Below are 17836 nucleotides of genomic sequence, written 5' to 3'. Positions count from 1 at the left end.
TACTCTGGCTTTACTGTAATAGGTGGATGCTGTGTGTGGTATGTTGCACCACATGCTTATGAGAAGGAAGCGATTGACAGAATGCCTGGAAACCTGTTATGATTGCTTAACCTATATAATTTTTTAACCTATGTTTGCTTCTATGCTCAGAGTCAAACATGGAGTCAGCTCAGATTTCATTAGATGCTCTGAGATCATTAGATGCTCTAAGTTAAATGAAAGCTGCAGAGAGCTCTGTGGAGCTCATTTGCCTAACCTAGCAGGGGAAAATTGTGTTCCTTCTTTCATGTGTGTTTTCTTCATCCCTAATGAAAGCCCAAGGTTTGACCTCTGTTTCAGATAAGGGTTGTGTTACCTGATACCATTAGTCAAGCTCTGCTTTTCAGATTGTTCCCCAGGCAACCATGAACTGTCGTGACAGATGGGGATTGATCAGCTTATTTATATCTTGAGCATTAGGAAATATTCCCAGAGAGAGGGACCACTTGGATAGGTGACTCTGGGAGATGGGAGTTCTTGTTCCATTTGAACATCATCTAGTAAAGGTTTTTTCCCTGTTTATGCACCTTATTGCATGTAGGTTGTTGTTTTAAGTCTTTGGGTGTATTTTTGTGCACCTGTGTCACACTGGGTAAATAACACTGACTTCTATTAACAGATGTATTGCACATTTAATGTTTGCTAAGTGATGTAAATTCATTTCATTAGAAATGTTGTCTGCCTTCACAAGAGAGGTTGCAAGTTTGTAGATGACTCATGTGTCTGCACAAGAAGAATTTTATCGTGAGTTTCAACAAACATTAGCTTTCTATTTTCATTTTTGCTCTTACATATCACATTGCAGCTGTTCTGCTTCTAGATACTATGGATCCTGTGCTTAGAAGATACCATTGTAAGGTATGTCTCAAATACAAGTCTGTTTTGATTTATTTTGGTTTTTAGGAAGTTTTATAACTGCTTACCTGTTTTATACTTTCATTTCAGTGAGCTGAAGCACTTTCACCAATGTGTTTTAAACTTTTAGTGCAAATATAAATGCATCTGTTTGTTTACATATAGTAACAAGCTCACACATTCCTATATCCACTAAAAACAGCTAGATGCTTCACTTATGTCATCATGTCAAAAACTAATCACTGTTTTTTTCTGGGACTTGAGCAAGTCATTGTTTCTTCTGGGAAGTCTTATTTTGTTGTGGGCAGTACCCATCAGAAGCTGGCATGCTTCCTGGGATAAGTGCCAGGGGCACTGTAGTTTCAAGCTGTAGCAGCAGCATTATTGACCAAGGTCTCAGCCAAAAGCAGAGCTGCCAATAATACTGTCATGTGCTTTCTAAGAAAAACTGGGTCAGCTTTTAGTCTTCAAGACCACCAGAAGTTTTGCCAACATCAGCATTGTGGCTTGCAGTAAGGAAGGGATTTCTCTCTAAACTAAGTGCAAATTAAGAACATAATCCACGTAACATAGACTTCTCCTGGATGGTCATGTTTTCTGATTTGCTGCATGTTAATCAAGCTTTACCAGAGTGACTCAGCTCCAGCTGAGGTTGTTTCTAAACATTTTTTTTTCTTATAACTGTATTACACTTGGACATCTAGCCCATGGATTTAGGGAGTTTCTCAGTGAATAGAGTATCAGAGTGATCTGTTTGGATATTGCAGGATCTGGTAGAGCACTATTCCAAGGAATGGAGACTCTGAGGTAGTTTTTTACAGAGTCAGATGTTAAAGTGCCAGCGGATCTTAACTTTCAAGTGTGCAGAAAGTTACTTACATTCCTGCTAATGAGCTTTGATGCAGAGGCATCAAAACAAATTCTGTGGTGAATGTGGTGAAATATTTGCCAATGAAATTTGCCACCAGCCTCTCATGCTCAGGAGATGTTCTCAGACATTCTCTGAACAGATTGATCTGCTGGGCTGTACACTGTGCAGAGATGACAGATACAACTGTTTCCTCTCATCGTGAAGAACGCGGTGATTAGAGAATGATCTTATTCATGAAGTTTAAGGAGAATTAATACTCATTTTAGAAGAGTAACTTCTTGGCAGCAACAGGGGTTCTTCAGCTCTAAATTGGGATAGCAGCTTTACTTTTAAAACCCACATATTTCTGAAGTAAGGTCTACAGTGCCTGTCTGCTGCAAAGATTGTCTGTAGTGTCTAGGTTGTCTATAAGGCTTCTCCTTAGCTAGCATTAAGGTAGGGCTGGAGAAGCAGAAAAATCAATCTTGCAAAAGCAATGAAAGCTCAAATAATGCTTTAAATTTGGCTGTAAAGCCTTCTGGCTTCCCTAATGTAATGCTACTTGTGTTATTTTCTACACTGTTTATGGTTTTCATTATCAGTGGCCATTTGAGATGACTGATATTACTTGGAGCTTCCCATAAACTGAGTCTGGAAAGCATGTATGTCTTAATTAGGCTGTGGAGGTCTCTGTGTAGTTGCATGGGACAATACTGACCCTATCAAGCTTGTTACATGGGTAAAACTATCACTTCCACTGGCACAGTGTGCACATTCACCAGTTTTGAATAGATGAGGGAAATTAAACTTGGTTGCACTTCCATCAAGAAGCCAGCTGGATATCACTATAAGGTCCCAGGCTTCTTTCTTACAGGATATTTTGAAGCACCTTATCTTGGTCTATCTTTTTGGAACTAATAATTCAGAAAAAATACTGAAAATTTTGGTTGGTCTTAGAGACCACCAAATGAGAATCTTTCCCTGACTACTGGTGGGGAGCTCTGTTCCAGGTCAGAAGGGGGACTGGGTGTGAGGGGAGGTCTCACTTCATGGATACATATCCTGTTTGAAGTCTGCTGTTTTTGCAAGAGATGCATTTGACATTGACAATGCTAGAAGAGAATTTACTTCTGTGACACCTCTAGAGCAGTCATGTTTCTCACTGGCTGACTTGGCCAGCTCCCACTGAGACCAGCTTCCTGAATTGTCTTCCTGGAGCACCTCATGGAGGGGAACCTAAACGCCCCAAATACCAAAGAACTGTGGTGCTGTTTGTTAAAACAATGCGGAAATGATGCACTCCCCAATAATCGGGAATTAAATGACATCAAGTTGTGCTTGTGTCATTTATCTTGTTTTTCAGCAGGATAGCAATGCGTGAGTGCAAATATTGATTTGAAGTAGTATTCTATGGTATTCTGTGTCTGCTTAGACTAGAAGTTCATACAGATATAGGAATAGCAGTAATTTTCCAGTTGAGAAAAATGAAATTAAACTGTTTGAATGACTTCTGATGCAATAGCTACTAATTTAGCATGTAGTGAAATAACACTACATGCTAAAGAAGATGAAGAGTCAATGAGGAAGAACCATTGTGGCTTTTTTATTTAAATATTACTGTGTCTTTTTTTTTTCTTGCAGGTCTTTATAGGCCATTAAAAATAGGGCTTCAAGGCTCTGTGAGAAATGAGTGGCTGATGTCCCTGAGCCAAGGCAGCCTCACCTGTCAGGGATGGTTTAGGTAGTTACATAAGTGTCCCCATAAATCTCCAGTCATGGAGAGTTTAGAGCCTCCATAAGCAATGTACCTCACTGCTTATCTACTCCAACCACCAGAAAGATTTTCCGTATCTGTTGCAATTTTGAACAGGTTACTCTTCTCATTGAGCATTGGAAGAATATTTTTCTTTCCTCTATGAAATTTTGTCATTTTTCGTAACAGGATAAGCCTGGTTCTTCCATGAATTTGATCAGAAATCTGAAAGTCTTCTACTACATTCATATTAGTCTGAATTGTTCTTGAAGTACAATACTCAAAAATCAACATAATCATGTGGAAGATGGTTATTAAAATGAGACTAAAAGCTACATAAGCAAGGAGAGTATTAGAAGTTGATTCATGGATCTAAGAAAAATAACAGAGCCATCTTTCAGTTTTTATTTCACAAGCAGCTTTCCATATGGAAAAAAAAAATGTGGAGTTTTAGCTGTCTTTCCAGCCACCCAACATTGCATCAAAACCATTTAATTTGCTGTTTAAAAAGAACAGTGTGAAAGCTAGGATTTATAAATATGCTACTATTGGTAAACCATTGTATTAGCCCCAAAGCTTCCCTAGATCAACAACTTCAAATAATGCAGCCTTTCTAGTAGGTTGAAATTCAATTACTTGAAAGGGATATAACAGAAAAAGGCTCCTGAAATTGTGAACGCAAAGTGCTTGAAGTAATGAAAACATTCCTGTTGCTTCCTGCCTTACAAAGAACTATACTTACAGCTAATTAATTTTTATCAGTAAGGTGAGAACGTGAGGCACAAGCTTCTCTTTTCCACATATAACTAAAGAGAAGAGCAGCAGATCTCCTTCATTAGCTTGCAGAAAAAAATAATTCTGAGATTTCTTAGCTTCTAAGGAATGAAGAAAAGCAGTGATATGATCTGCATACCTTATGAAGCTGGAGTTTTATAGTTGGTTTTAATTACATGTAGGTGATGACAATAGTATTTGTGGGTCTACTTTCAAAGTGTTTTATTTCACTGGAATGCCATTTCGGTATTTTGCAACATATATCACAATAATGACCTGTAAAAATTATCAGCAAGGGGTTTTTTTTATGCTTAGGTGTAATCAGGTAGGACTAAATCCATTGTTAAAGTTCAGAAAAAGTGGAGTGAACAAAACTTTTTAAATGTTACATCATTATGAACTTTCCAAGTCTCCTTCTGCAATACCAGTGTTTTATGCTAATTTAAGAAAGCCTCAGAACCACTGAAGAGTGTTGACCTGTAGCAGGCAAACATATTTCATTTATAATACATAAAAGATCAGGATTTCCTTTTACAGAAACCTTGTTGAGTACGCAGCTGGGAATAGAATAGTAGCTGATTAAGGTGTTGTTAAAAGACAAACTTTCAAAAGTAGTTTAATTAGAGATTAAAATTATTAGGCTGCAATGAAAAGCACAGTTATTATCCTGAGCTATAAGATTCTTAAAAATATATGAAATTAGGACAATTTCCCTCATGGCAAAACCTGGAGATTCTGAAGCACAATTTCTGTTTTACTCATTAGTTTATCATATCTTTAGTCAAAAAACCTGTTGATAGCAATTGAGCAAATTGTCAAATACAAAGATTAGCCTGAGATATAGTCAGTGAAATTGAAAAGTGGACAGAGAGCAGCTAATACAATAAATCTGGCAGAGATATTTCAGATATAAAGATAATACCTTTTAATTTTTTTCTATCTTGTTAATACTGGATTTAATTGAGAATAACATCACTTGATATTACCAGTTATTTTCAGTAATTTCGAAAACAGCTTCAGAATAAGATTTAACCATCAGGGATTAAGGTGAACATTATGGGGTAAATGCACAAAGCACTTAGAAGCAAAGCAGAATGGAGAAAGCTGATACCAGCTAGCAATCAGAATCAGCAGGCCAGAGAAAGATACACCTTGGGTACTTGTGTGTCCTCAGCAGCCCACAAACTTGTAAAATAAGCAAATCTATTCCTAACTAGTCTATCTTTGTAAAATCTCCTCATTTTAACAATTTCTGCAGAAGTAACTTCTTGCTGGGACTTCACCATATATGCAAGGAACAAAATGCTCACAACACATTCAAGTTTACAGTAGGTGCTAGAGAAAAGTAACACTGCAATTGCAAATCCATTAGGGAATTTTTTTTCCAGTTTCTAATTTGTTGCCACACTTTGTCATTAATGCATTGTTTTGTATTAATACCAAAATACAGTGACACCTCAAATCCACTAGAGCAATTTGTTAAAAACTGCACTTTGAGATATTTGTGAAATCTAGGGTTGAGTAACTGACATTTCCCAACTTAAACCTCTAAAATACAGAAGCAAAACAACTTAAATTCAACAATTCTATATCCAAATTTCAAAAATGGTCTCTGACGTTGTCCGAAATATAAACTTTCTTCAGCACCAAGGAAGTTTGTTTGCTAGGAAGTTGGTTTTTCTGAGATTAAACCTTGGTCAGCATTTTAGTTACCCCTGATGGTGGTTCAGGATAATCAGCTACTTAAGATTGACATTTTGAACATCAGTCTTAAGCAGCAAAGTCCTAACATGGCCCTCCTGAGTTTTTATGTATCAAGATGTTGATATATTCCACATATATATGATATATAACGTGTATGTATATACTATAGACACTACACATACATACATCATGTATAAATAAATATTTATATATAGTGCACCTACAAGGGCCAAAAATATTTTGCAGCTATTGTCAGTTAAGGAAAAGCACAATCACCAGGATTCAACAACCAAGAACTGGATATGCCAAAAGTAAAATATAGTCTGACACAGTAATTGTGCTTTTACTATTTTTACATTTAATAGTGCAAAAAGAAAAAAAAAAGTCAGTAGTTTGCTATTTAAAATAATCGTAATTCTAAAAAATATTTCTGTTCACAGCTAGAAAATGCAGTAGCTGTTTTGCAAACACATGAGGTAAAATACTGAGGCCAAATGATAATGTTAATACTGTTTTTGTGGAACTGAATTATAAAATCAGCAGTTGTTTATAGAACTGAATGAAAAAAGCTTTAAAAGGTGTTTTGCCAAGCACATTGGCAGCATACATGAAGCAAAGATAGTCCATTTGGAGCTCAAGCTGTACAGAAGTCAATGTGTGCTAGTAATTCTCTATGCTGGCTTGTTGGATATGGCACTTTACACTTGGGACACTCAAGAAAACTTTCATCAAGGCAGCTGGAGTGTTTCAGGGGAGGACTTCTGTCATATGTGGTCAGCTTCTTGTCAAATACGTCTTGCAAATCTTGTGATTCCGTATGTCCAGGTTCCTGGAGTTTCTGGAAAAGGAGGAGCTTAACTGTAAGACTGGGGCATGCATGCACAGATCAAATACTGTAGGAAAATATATTAAAGCTTGATGGCAACACAAGCCTGGGGTGTGTTACAGCACTAAGGACTGAGCCCTGTTCACCAGCAACAACTCTTGAGTGGAAGCACATTGCAGCTTTGTCATGGCACAACAGACAAACCTGGGTGACACACTGATACAAAATACAGAGTGCTCCCTGCTCAGCACCCTGACTGTTCTAGAGCTCCTGCTGCAGTGCTCCTGCTCTGTGCTTGCTGCAGATAAAAGCATTGCCTGCCTGCCTGGCACATGGCTCTGCACCTTGGAGAAACAGACATAAAGGAGGGAGGGACACTTACTCAATTGAAATAAGATCCCAAAGAAAGAAGATGTATGTTTATGCAAAATACCTGACTAAATTCACCTGCAAGTTATTCAGTACATACCAGAGGTTCCAGACGGGTTATCTTCTCCTTGGCCTTGCGCAACTCCTTGAGAACATGGTTTAACTCATGCTTCAAGTTCTGGCGATCAAGCTTGCCATTCTCTAAGTCTGTGGTGCATATCTGGATCTGGCAGCCCAACAAAATGAAAAATTAAAATATGAATTGGGAGGAGTGTTTCCTACTTGCATATTTAAAGTCAGATTTGCTCTGCAATAGTATCTTAAAGCGGGATTTAAAGGAAAATTTAAATGAAAAATTAAAAATTGCTATTGCTTTCATATTCACACATGCCCAGTTAAAATCTCCCTTAGCAGAGATGCAGTTTAAAATTACTTTGTTGGAGGGTGTTTCAATTTCAAATAAAGAAAATAGAAAATATGGCAATGCAATTATTTCTGTAGGTATATAAAAAATATAACACAAAACTTTAATTAGGTGATTAGTTTTAGGATGTTTCCTTTGCCTTATCTGAGGCTTTACCTGTTGAACAAATGATTGTGGAGAAAACATCAAGTTTGATCATACCCTCTTATCAGTACAAGGTTACAGAGTTTCTCCTGATGCATCCTGACAGATGTGTCACAATTTTTGAAAGCATCAAGAGATTATGCGGTTGAATATTCATGCCTAGCATCACTTTATTTAATACACTAATCATTCTTAAATGTGAAATTAGTCTAGAAAGACTTTGTGCCCAACACAGATTAAATATCAGCACTTTAGCACATAATTCCATACCTGTTGTTCCAACAGAGTTATTCTTGTGTGTTCTGCCTCCTGTCTCAGCAATGATTTACGGAGAAGTTGCACCTACAAGGCAGATAAACACTTGCAACAACTTCCATATACAATAGTTCATTAAAAAGCTTTAAAAAAAAATCATTTATAATGGGATGGAAGCAAACTCTTACATTCCAATGCCAACAGAAAATGTATGCCTGTTACAGAAGAACCAAGCTCAATTGAAATCACTATTTCCCCAAGGAAAACTCTAGTGAAAAATGATTATTGCACTGTAAAGGGGGAATGCAAGATGATATTACTGTTAAAAAAAGAAACCAAAAACTGAAGCCTCCTAGGTGATTGCCAGAATGCTGACAAAAATACACTCACAAAACCTATGTTTGCACTAACATGATATAATCTTAATAAAAACAAACAGTTCAATTTTTTTTAATATAAGAGAACAAGTTCAAGGGTCAGAAAGTACTGTATTATAGTCATCAAGTAAATGCGTACATTAAAATATCCTCTGATTTCACCATGCACCAACTTTTATCATAATGCTGTTGTTCAACTTAAAAAAAAAACCAACAAAACAAAAAAACCCCACATATTTTAATCACTATTAACCAGTGAGAACCAGCCTGTATTTAGAGAGCTTAACTATTGTTCTGGTTTTGGCCTACTTTGGTGTCTAGTAAATTTTATTCTCTTATTTCAAATATCAGTTGTATTTTAGCTGCCAGGTGACAGCAAATATTAGTGGTATTCCATAGTTAGGAGGATATGATAAAATGAATTTTTAGCTTCCTGTTCTCATTTACTATTAGTCCCAAGGATGAACTATATTAGAATCAATTCAATATTTTCTCCCTTCTCTTCTGTGTCCCTTAAGACTAATGAAAGAAATGAACAAAGCAGTTTCTTGTTTAAACAATTCAGTTTTAACCACAAGGACATGAGTCTATATCTATGTGAAGAACAATTAGCAGAGAGAGGGATAGTCCATTCTGATTAATTATGAATTTTCATCTCTCTTGATTCTTTGGTAATGATCTCAAACCTCCAAATCCACCCACTTACTTGACATAAAAGATCTTCAGACTTTTCTTTTTCTTCTCTGAGCTGTTCTTTGATAGCTTCATTTTCTTGTTTTAGTCTTTGTGCTTTCTCTTTCATTTTATTTTCATTTTCTTGATTCTTCATTTCAGCAACCCGTTGTGATTGCAATAAGGCACTTAAACTCATCATTTCCCCTTGTGTTTCTTCATATGTCTTTTTAAGTTCATCAAGTTCAGATCTCAGCTGGGTTATCGTGCGTCTTTCAATCTTAGGATCACTCTTAGTAGTTACTAACAGCTGGTCATAGTATTCCTGCTTTTCCTCTTGTAGATGACCTTAATGAGTCAAAAATAATTGAGTTAGTAATGTGAAAAAAAAGCCACTTAAAAATCAGAGCACTGAATCTTTAACAGCATTTTAAGGCTTATTAATAGGTGACATAGTAGGCTATTGCACAGCTCAGATTAGAACTAAACTTTGGTTGAAACTACTTTCAGTATTTATAATACATTGAGTCTCCTTGCAAATATAGTTACTGGAAAACACAGTTCTTCTAAGGCCTCATGCATTATACTGACATTATTATGGGAATCTGACCCAAAGACTCTGGATTCCTACTTCCACTTTTAGGCTCTTTAGCTAAGCTCCTGGCATTACTCCCTCCTCCCCAGAGATACCCCTGGGGATGTGATAGATTCTGCTTCAACCTAGTTGACCAAAACCAGACCTTCCACTGTTTTTTGCAGACCATCTTTTCTAAATAGTATGCCATAATTTACTTCTAAATAGCAAATAGAAAGGACTAGGATAGTTCTTTCAATTAAAAATGCTTGCTTCTTGGGTAGCAACTATTGCTTAAACCAGCATTAGAAAACTTCTGCTTGTTGACCCAAGAAAAGTTTAATAAGGAGGAAAAAATTAAGAGGCAGACTGCAAAAATTCAGAAGCAATACAAAATACATCTAGAAGCAGAATGAGGGATGCAGAATTTAATGGACTTTGCTGATTTTTGGCACTGTCAGTTTTGTGACCTTCATACTTTTCCTACTGAAGACTTACCCTAATTCTTTAATTTACTGGGGAGAGTTTCCTGCTTGACTTTTCTCCCTTCCCTCAGCTATGAACTAAGCCTTACCTTTTCATTAGCCCTCCTTTATAGGGCAGTGACATCCTCAGAGACAGGCCAAGTTTTTCCTTGAAAGAGTTCTCACATTTCAACTTGTTTCATAGGTTCTTAGAAACTTGGATTTCTGCTACTGCCTAGCTGCTTGAAGAGAGGTGTAATTTCTTACACCCTGACTTCAGGTCTCCTGGCTGTTCTTGTGAAAAAGCTTTGACTGCAGTAACTCTGGGGTACATTTCCTGGTAAGCTGAGTCTGCCTCCCTCTAAAAATACCATTCATAGATTTCTGAACAGCACCAAAACAAGATTATGATGAGATTTCAGTGTTTCCCAGAAAGATTCAAAGAGCAATACAGAAACCACACCACTGCCCATGAATTACTAATGGCAAGTCTGTGGGTATGCTCTTACTCCACACGATGCTAGTTCTGTTTAGTTAATTTACCTTGCAGGTCAGTTGCAGCATGAATGAAATTAATAATTTGGTAATAAGAAAAGGAAGTCAATGCCTTTTGGTTCTTCTGCTCAATATAGTTTTAATATTATATACTTGAGAGGGAGTGCCTTATTGAGGAACTGCACAGCAAGGAAGTGAGCTGGAGGTGGCCAGATCCTTATTGTGAAACACTGCTTTGGAGAGATGCCAAAACCTATCACAGGCTTTCTTGCCCTGTAACAACTGTTCACGTGAGTAAAGAACATGGCAATCCTGAGTCATTTTTATAATATTTATTTTGAAAAAAGTAAATTAAAAAAAATCTGATCCCACACCTAGCTAGTAAATCCTTAATGCTTCCATTATGTCGACTGAAAGTGTACTTTGAAGGATGGGAGATGTACATCTATTTGCCTCAACACTTTCCACAAACACAGAGGTTGCTAATAGAGTGTCAAGGCTCTTAAAAACCATCTTTGAAGTGGATAACAACAGGAAGTTCTGTTGGTCAAGTAACATAGCTAGATAGCAGGAAGCAGAGAAATATTATTTAACCAAGTTTTACCATTAAGTAACCAAAGTGTTGAGAACAAAGTCTTGATTTTAAGTGTGCTGTAATTCATTTTCAGAAAATTTATTCTATAGATAATTATGGTTTGGGTCACTTGTGGGGGTAAAAATAAAGTTGATACCTTCTGAATTTGATTTAGATTCTTGCTGGCTAACTATTTCTGCCTTCTGCTCGAGTTCAAAGATCCTTCCAAGCAATCCCCTGACGTACGTTTCCCGTTGCTGGTCATACAGTAGCCACTGCTGGTTTTTCTCAAGAGCCTTCACAAAAAGAAACAGAAGAACAACAAAAAAATCTCTGGTAATTAATCAGCTTTTAAAATGATTTGTCTTATGTCTTCAAAATATTAGAAGTTATATATTAGGCAGTTTAAAGATAAGATAGTTGTCTGCTGCAAACTCTTGTAATCTGTACTATAAATAAATAAATAAATACATCTTCATTTGGAAAGTTAGTTCAGGATGCTGAGCATAAGTTAAAACTGCAGCAATGGGAAAATTACTTAACAAAGGCTTTCAAGTCATGCCTAGATTATGAAGAATTAACTTTTCAATCTCAAATATAAAATAAAATATAAAATAACAGACTTTGAAAATGGAATAAAATAAAACTGTATAACTGCAATTTAGTTTGTAAGAACACGGATATGAATTTTTTTAGCTGCTTGGCTCATAGGCTTATTCAGCTTGGATGGGAGCTCAGGAGGTTTCTGATCCAACCTCATGCTATCCCAGGCAATGTCAGGTTTCTAGAGGCTCCTGATTAGTCAGCAACCACTTTGTTTTGATGTTCCAAACAAGGTTTTTCAAAGGTGATAGAAATCTTAATTTTTTTATTTTGCAAGTTTTTGTTTTCTTAAAATTATTGCCTTGTCACAAAATAATTTTAGGGATTATATTTTAGAGAGAAACATACCCTCTGAGGTCCCATACTACCCAAAAATGATGATAATTTACATTCTTCTGCATCTCAATACACATGGTATGTGCTTGAAATGTACAGGAAACTTACATCTTTTAACTGTCTTTCAATTTCTGTGCTGTCTATTGCAGCTTCCTATGGACAAAGAACAGCTTGTTAGTATTGTTGAAAACACATGGCTGAAACAGCAAAGCTACTCCTGTACAACTATTAATCTCACATAAATAGCGTAAGAATATTTTAATAATTAAAACATACATACCTTTTGTGTTTAAAGATCTTTATAGTTTGTTGCTGGTTTTTTTTTTTTTAAGGATCTAAGTTATGTAGAAAGTAATTTCTATATTGAAAATAGACTCTTCTGCAAAATATGGGACAAAGATTTACATGGAATTTATTCCATAAGTCTGCAACTCATAGTTACATTAAAACATTTCCTAAGGAAACCGTAATGTATTTTCTGCTGAACTGCTGCCCTGGAAGTCCTGAAGGGTGTTCCACAAAGAGCTTTTGAAAAATGAAGATATTTAAGTACACAAGGAGAGGTAAATGTTTCTTCTATTTTTGTATCCTCATACATTTGACAATGACCCAGACATACAGGAGCTGTTGGGGAAAGCCAGAGAGGGCGATGCCTCCCTAGGATAACAGGAAGTCTGTAAACATCTGGGAAATCGTGCAGGGCTGTCTGGAAGCATAAGGACAAACTGTCTCCTTTTCTGAGACCTGATCCCCAGTACAGTGAGTATGACTTATGTACATATATGGATAGAAGAGTTCTTGAGATCCATTTAAAACTGGAGAGCAGTTACAGACTCATATTTCTTCCACTCTGACATGTATCTTCTCTGCATGATACAAAGTGGTTATGAAATTGTGTAGGTATAAGCCAGAGGGAACTTCAATGAGAAAAAAAAAGTGTAGATTATTACCCAAATCCAAGCTACATTTTTTCCAACATTTTCCTGTGGTTCTTGGAACATGACTTACAACAGAATTTATTGCTGAAAAATATAGAACTTTGAATGTAATTATTAAACACTTCCTAATAAAAATAGGATTCAGAGACACTGAACTTGTCTCTATGAACATCAGTGTCTTGCCTCAGTAAAAACTTGCCTAAAACTGTGTCATGAAACTGTTGTTTCCATTTCAGAGCTCCTATGCCACCTAGCAGTTTCAAGCAGCATTGCTAGAATTATTTTAAAGTTCTCCAAGACATCCAGTCAAAACATTATTGTCCTCTATTGATAAATCAGTTAAAAACTTAAAAGAAAACTATGGTTTTAAAGTAATACATATTTTTTTGTTTTTTGACAAAATATCATGAAAATCTGTTGACTTAATATAATCATTTTAACACCTCTAAGGAAGTTCAAAGTGTCTTAAAACTTAAAATAAATATATGGCATTTAAAGTGGTATTTCTCAATAAACTCCATTATTAGAAGTACTATATATACACAAGTGTTATCATTCAAAAGTAGTAGATAAAGATATTCTGCTATGTATTTGGCTGTAGCAGAATTTCTAGAAATTGCTCAAATCCCGTGTAGACTGCAGGGAACCAGCACCATCTGCAGGTCAACAGCTGGAAAAGAAAGCCGCCTATTTTTGGGCACCTGTGCCTGAACGACTTCCCTGTGCCCCTCTTAAGAGATACTGCTGCATTTTCCAATGAACATTAGAACAGGGAGGGGGGGTGGAAAACAACTGTGGAATCCTTAATGGACTTGTAAACCCAGCCAAGGATTGGCACCATACCTACTGACCACTTCACATGAGAGGAGAAACTCATTATTCCTGTTCTATCCTGCGTCACATCGAAGAATTTACCATGTGTAAAGTAAAGTACAGAAAGTAAAGACAATTAGTTTTAACAACTGAGACACAAATGAGGATTCGTAAGAGCAGAGAGAAGAAAGCTATTCTCAGGACTGAAGCTGAATTAGGTGAGGAGCTTAGTTTGTCTTTATTAGTGCCCCATGTATCTTATCACTGCTATCTTCTCTCTGTCTAATCACTGAGCACACTGAGTGCTCTGAAAAGGGCACAGTGCCTGCCTAAGCAACAGTGGATCATCCCATGCAGTATCACAAGTCACACTACCTGTGTGTGAACTTGAAGAAGGCACCTTGCAAAACAGCAGGAGAGAATTCCCTCCCCTGCTGTGTTGCCTGAAGTGTGCTCTCTGACTGTTCCTCATTTAGAGTTCAATCTGGATACCATATCAATTCATACCAGAATATTTCAGCATGCAACACAGCTTATAAGAAAATTAAAAAAACATTCTATTTTATAACAGGTATTGGTGCTTAGTGGGCACAAATTCCAATTTGCAATTGTGATATTTCTTCGGTGCTTACCTGGGATGCCTGAGAGGTACTACTGGCTTTGTTCTCAAGGTCCGAGCATTTTTCCATGACTGCAGATAAATTACATTTTAACCGGTTAATTTCTTCTGATAGAGAACAAAGTAAACGTTCTCTCCTTTCTGCTTCCTTTGTTTTTTCCTCTAGTTGATTTTGTAGTAAGGAAACTTCAGTATTCTTGGTTTTGGACCTGAGTTTGTCTTTCAAATTTTGGATTTCTCTGTCCTTCTCACCAAGAAGATGGTTGTATTTTTCTTTTTCTTTCTCAAGGGAAAGTATTTTCTGAATGAAACAGAATAAAAAATAGCAAGTGTCAGTCTATGCATCAAATGCATTAGCAAGTTTACAGTAGTTTGAGATGATCTGAGCAGCAGGGTCTAGTGGAAAGGCTCCCTGCCTGTGGCAGGGGGAAAAGAACTAGGTGATCTTTAAGTTCTCTTCCTACCCAACCCATTCTATGACCTTATGATTCTATGATACTCACTTTCAAAGTTCTCTCTTAGACTTTAATTAACTGAGAAAATTACTTTTAACTCAAAGCAGACAATACAGGAGCGATCATCTAAAATATTTCAAGTGATAGCAAAACCAGTCAGAAATAGATGAAACAAGGAGAGAATGCAAAGAACTGAGTGTCACAGGCTTGGTACGTACTCAGTTTTACATATGAATAAAGATCACTACAGTATATGAGCCTTAAAACAAAAGCAGTACAAGAACTCCAAAACACTTCCAACAAAGAAGTTGGTACTACATTTCTTAGTATATTTCTTAGCATATTTGGTAGCTTTTGGGAAGTGGCAGAGCCTTCTGGCAAACTACAGGACAGTGAGTTACAAAAGAATTATAATAAAGCATTCAGGAGAAGGATCCTGTTTTCTATATTATCTGGCCCTGTAGTTTCAAATTGTGGTTTAGTAGATATTTTTAACATGCACTCTTTTTCCAGTAGGCCTCCAGCACAGGTAATCATTACACAGAATTAGTACTGCATTTAAGATGCCATGGGGTTCTGCATGAACTTCAGATGTGATAGCATTTAATTCTGATGAGAAAGGCTGATGCTGAAATCTTGCATGTTGACATCAAGTCATTAAAAAGAGAAACTGAAAGACACTGAATTTGAATAAGCCTTTTTTAGGGAGTGGTTGAATACCACTGCTCACTGAAATTAAAATAAAGACACCAGTAGCAAACACGATGGTGATTTTCCACCTGTTTTTCTTACTTTATAGGAAACCAGTATTAAGTAACCAATACCAGTAAACAGCAAACACCGACAGACTCAGAAATGCATTAAGGAACTTAGCTAAAACTGTGCATGAGCTGCCCAGCCATAGCTCATCCTTGGCTTAGAACTTCCCAACCAATGTTGTGGCACAGACACATGACAAGCCCTTTTGTTTAAAAAAGTGACCTAGAAATAATAGTATGCCTAGTCTACATTTGTTGTATCCTTTTCTAGAGTCTATCTAAAGTTTCCCCATCCTTCTGGGAAGCCTGACAGCCTGTGACTAGGTCACCTATTAAGTCTTGAACATCTCCCTCTCCAACCACAGGTTTACCTCGAGTGGAACAGTCATACAGATGCTTCAATCCCTTGCAGTGTCTTACTTTCTGCTCTTTAGCTGCAGTGGAAGAATAATGTAGTGACCTGATTACAGTTTCATTCACCTATAGCTGAGTGGGAGCTTGACAGTTTAATTCAAACAAACAGTCCACACTATTTGGCATGTTCTTAATCAAATGTTTGCAAACGTAAAGTTCTTTGCAGGAAGTGCTTAAAATATTTCTCTGAGGCGTGAGGATAGGTCTTAATGCACTAACTGGCACCTCTGGTCTCAAGTCTTTGTATTTAGCAGCCTTGTCAGATGAGTGTGATTTTATTAGCTCAGTTGTCATTGAAAAATATCTGAGAATGAAAGTGTGAAACTAAAAGTTTGTCTAAACTCTCTAACACTACTAAACCAGTCGTGACATCAAAAGTTTTGAGAGGAAAGGTGGGGCTCCTGCTCCCGAGGCCGAGTGCCGTATCCGTGAGACGCGGCCCGCGCTGGCTCGGGGAGAGCCCGGCTCACCTGGAGGAGCCCGCTCCTCTCCGGGTCCGTCGCTTTGCCTGTGGCCATTTCCTCCATGGATTTCCGCGGGGCAGCGCTCTCCTGCTTCCCCTTCTCGAGCCCACTGCCAGCTCTGGAGTTGCCCGACTTTAGGCCCCCCTTGCCAATAATTCGACCAATGGCGGTCTTGGCGTTCATCTTTAGGCGCCTGTACAAACCAAACGAGGCGCTACGGAACAGCGATCCCTTCTAGAGGGCAGGGCGAGGCTCCCGATAGCTGGAGTCGAGCGCAGGCCGCGCGGGCCTTCCCGGATCCCGCGGGGCTCAGAGGGGCCGGAGGGCCGCGAGTCACGGAGCGGGGACACGGCCCAGCGGCGGCTCCGTCCGGCCCCGGCCCGCGCCGCTTCCGGGAGTTTGAATCCCGCGGCTCCGGGCCGTCACTTCCGGGGTTTCCGGACGGTCCCCGCGGGGCGGTGGCGGCAGGGGCGGTGTCCCCTCGTGTCGCCTCCCCCCGGTGTCACCGCCCGGCCGCTGCCGTCCATAGGCGGTGGGGTGCGCCCTGGTGCTCGGGGCGAGACTTCAGGACCCGCTCAGTGTTGTGTCCTCCTTCTTCCCTGCACATGTGTGGTTTTTCTTCTCCAGGAATCCTCTTCATCTACCTCAAATCTAATAATTTTACAAATTACAGGATAGCATAGGCCTCTTGTGACTATGTGGAAACTAGGCTGACCTGCGCTCACTTGTGACCATTTTGTCTCTGCTTGGGGGCGCGGGGACACGTGCGGCAGTGGCAGCGTGAACCTCTCGGGTTTTTGCATCTGTTCACAGCTGAGAGAAACTGACGCTGAGCGCCGGGAGCTCAGAGCTCCTGTGCTTGTCATGTGTTACCTGGCTCATGTTACCGAAGTGTTTGTGCACGTGTTTCTGATAAGACAAAACACTCGTATGCCTCCAAACAATACAGAGGGTCTTGTAATTTCTAATTTATTTTATTTTCTTTTTGCAAGCATTTCCTTAATACTTTTAAATTTTTAGTTATGGATACATATTTCAATAATTCCTCAAGAAATCTACTATATCCAGGGTGTTCCATGAGGAAGCTGCAGTGTGGTTCCAGGATATAACAGGAGGGGGAGGACTTACACTGGTTTTGGGATCATCGCCAGGTTGTGACTAGGCTGGCGCGGAGACAAACCAAAAGCATTTGCGAACAATGAATTTCTAAAAATTAGGGGGAAAAATATAAGCTGACGTGAAATTTCATGTCGTGGTAAGCCGAGAGGCAGGTGTAGTTTAGCTCGA

General features: G+C 38.2%; 1 protein-coding gene across 1 annotated transcript; it reads right to left on the bottom strand.

Moving 5' to 3' along the window:
- Nucleotides 1–6609: 6609 nt before the first annotated feature.
- On the bottom strand, nt 6610–16732 carry CEP55 (centrosomal protein 55). The gene is made up of 8 exons (XM_062496567.1): nt 16556–16732; nt 14472–14759; nt 12197–12241; nt 11307–11445; nt 9077–9390; nt 8009–8080; nt 7271–7396; nt 6610–6813 (listed from the first exon to the last, which is right to left on the bottom strand). Exons 1-8 carry the CDS (start codon nt 16730–16732, stop codon nt 6610–6612), a joined length of 1365 nt encoding a protein of 454 aa, XP_062352551.1.
- Between the last annotated feature and the right edge of the window lie 1104 nt (nt 16733–17836).

This window comes from Cinclus cinclus, chromosome 7, assembly GCF_963662255.1.
Source record: "Cinclus cinclus chromosome 7, bCinCin1.1, whole genome shotgun sequence".
Classification (NCBI taxonomy): Eukaryota; Metazoa; Chordata; class Aves; order Passeriformes; family Cinclidae; genus Cinclus; species Cinclus cinclus.
The sequence above is the reverse complement of the archived record's forward strand: the minus strand, read 5'-3'. Positions and strand labels throughout refer to the sequence as shown.

What these genes read in the sequence shown, in the direction of transcription:
- CEP55 (XM_062496567.1), bottom strand. Translation starts at nt 16,732, where the DNA reads ATGAACGCCAAGACCGCCATTGGTCGAATTATTGGCAAGGGGGGCCTA. An exon ending in TAACTCTGTTGGAACAACAG is followed by an intron (nt 7,397 to 8,008) that starts GTATGGAATTAT and finishes TTGGGCTGCCAG; the next exon opens with ATCCAGATATGCACCACAGA. An exon ending in TAACCCGTCTGGAACCTCTG is followed by an intron (nt 6,814 to 7,270) that starts GTATGTACTGAA and finishes CTCCTTTTCCAG; the next exon opens with AAACTCCAGGAACCTGGACA.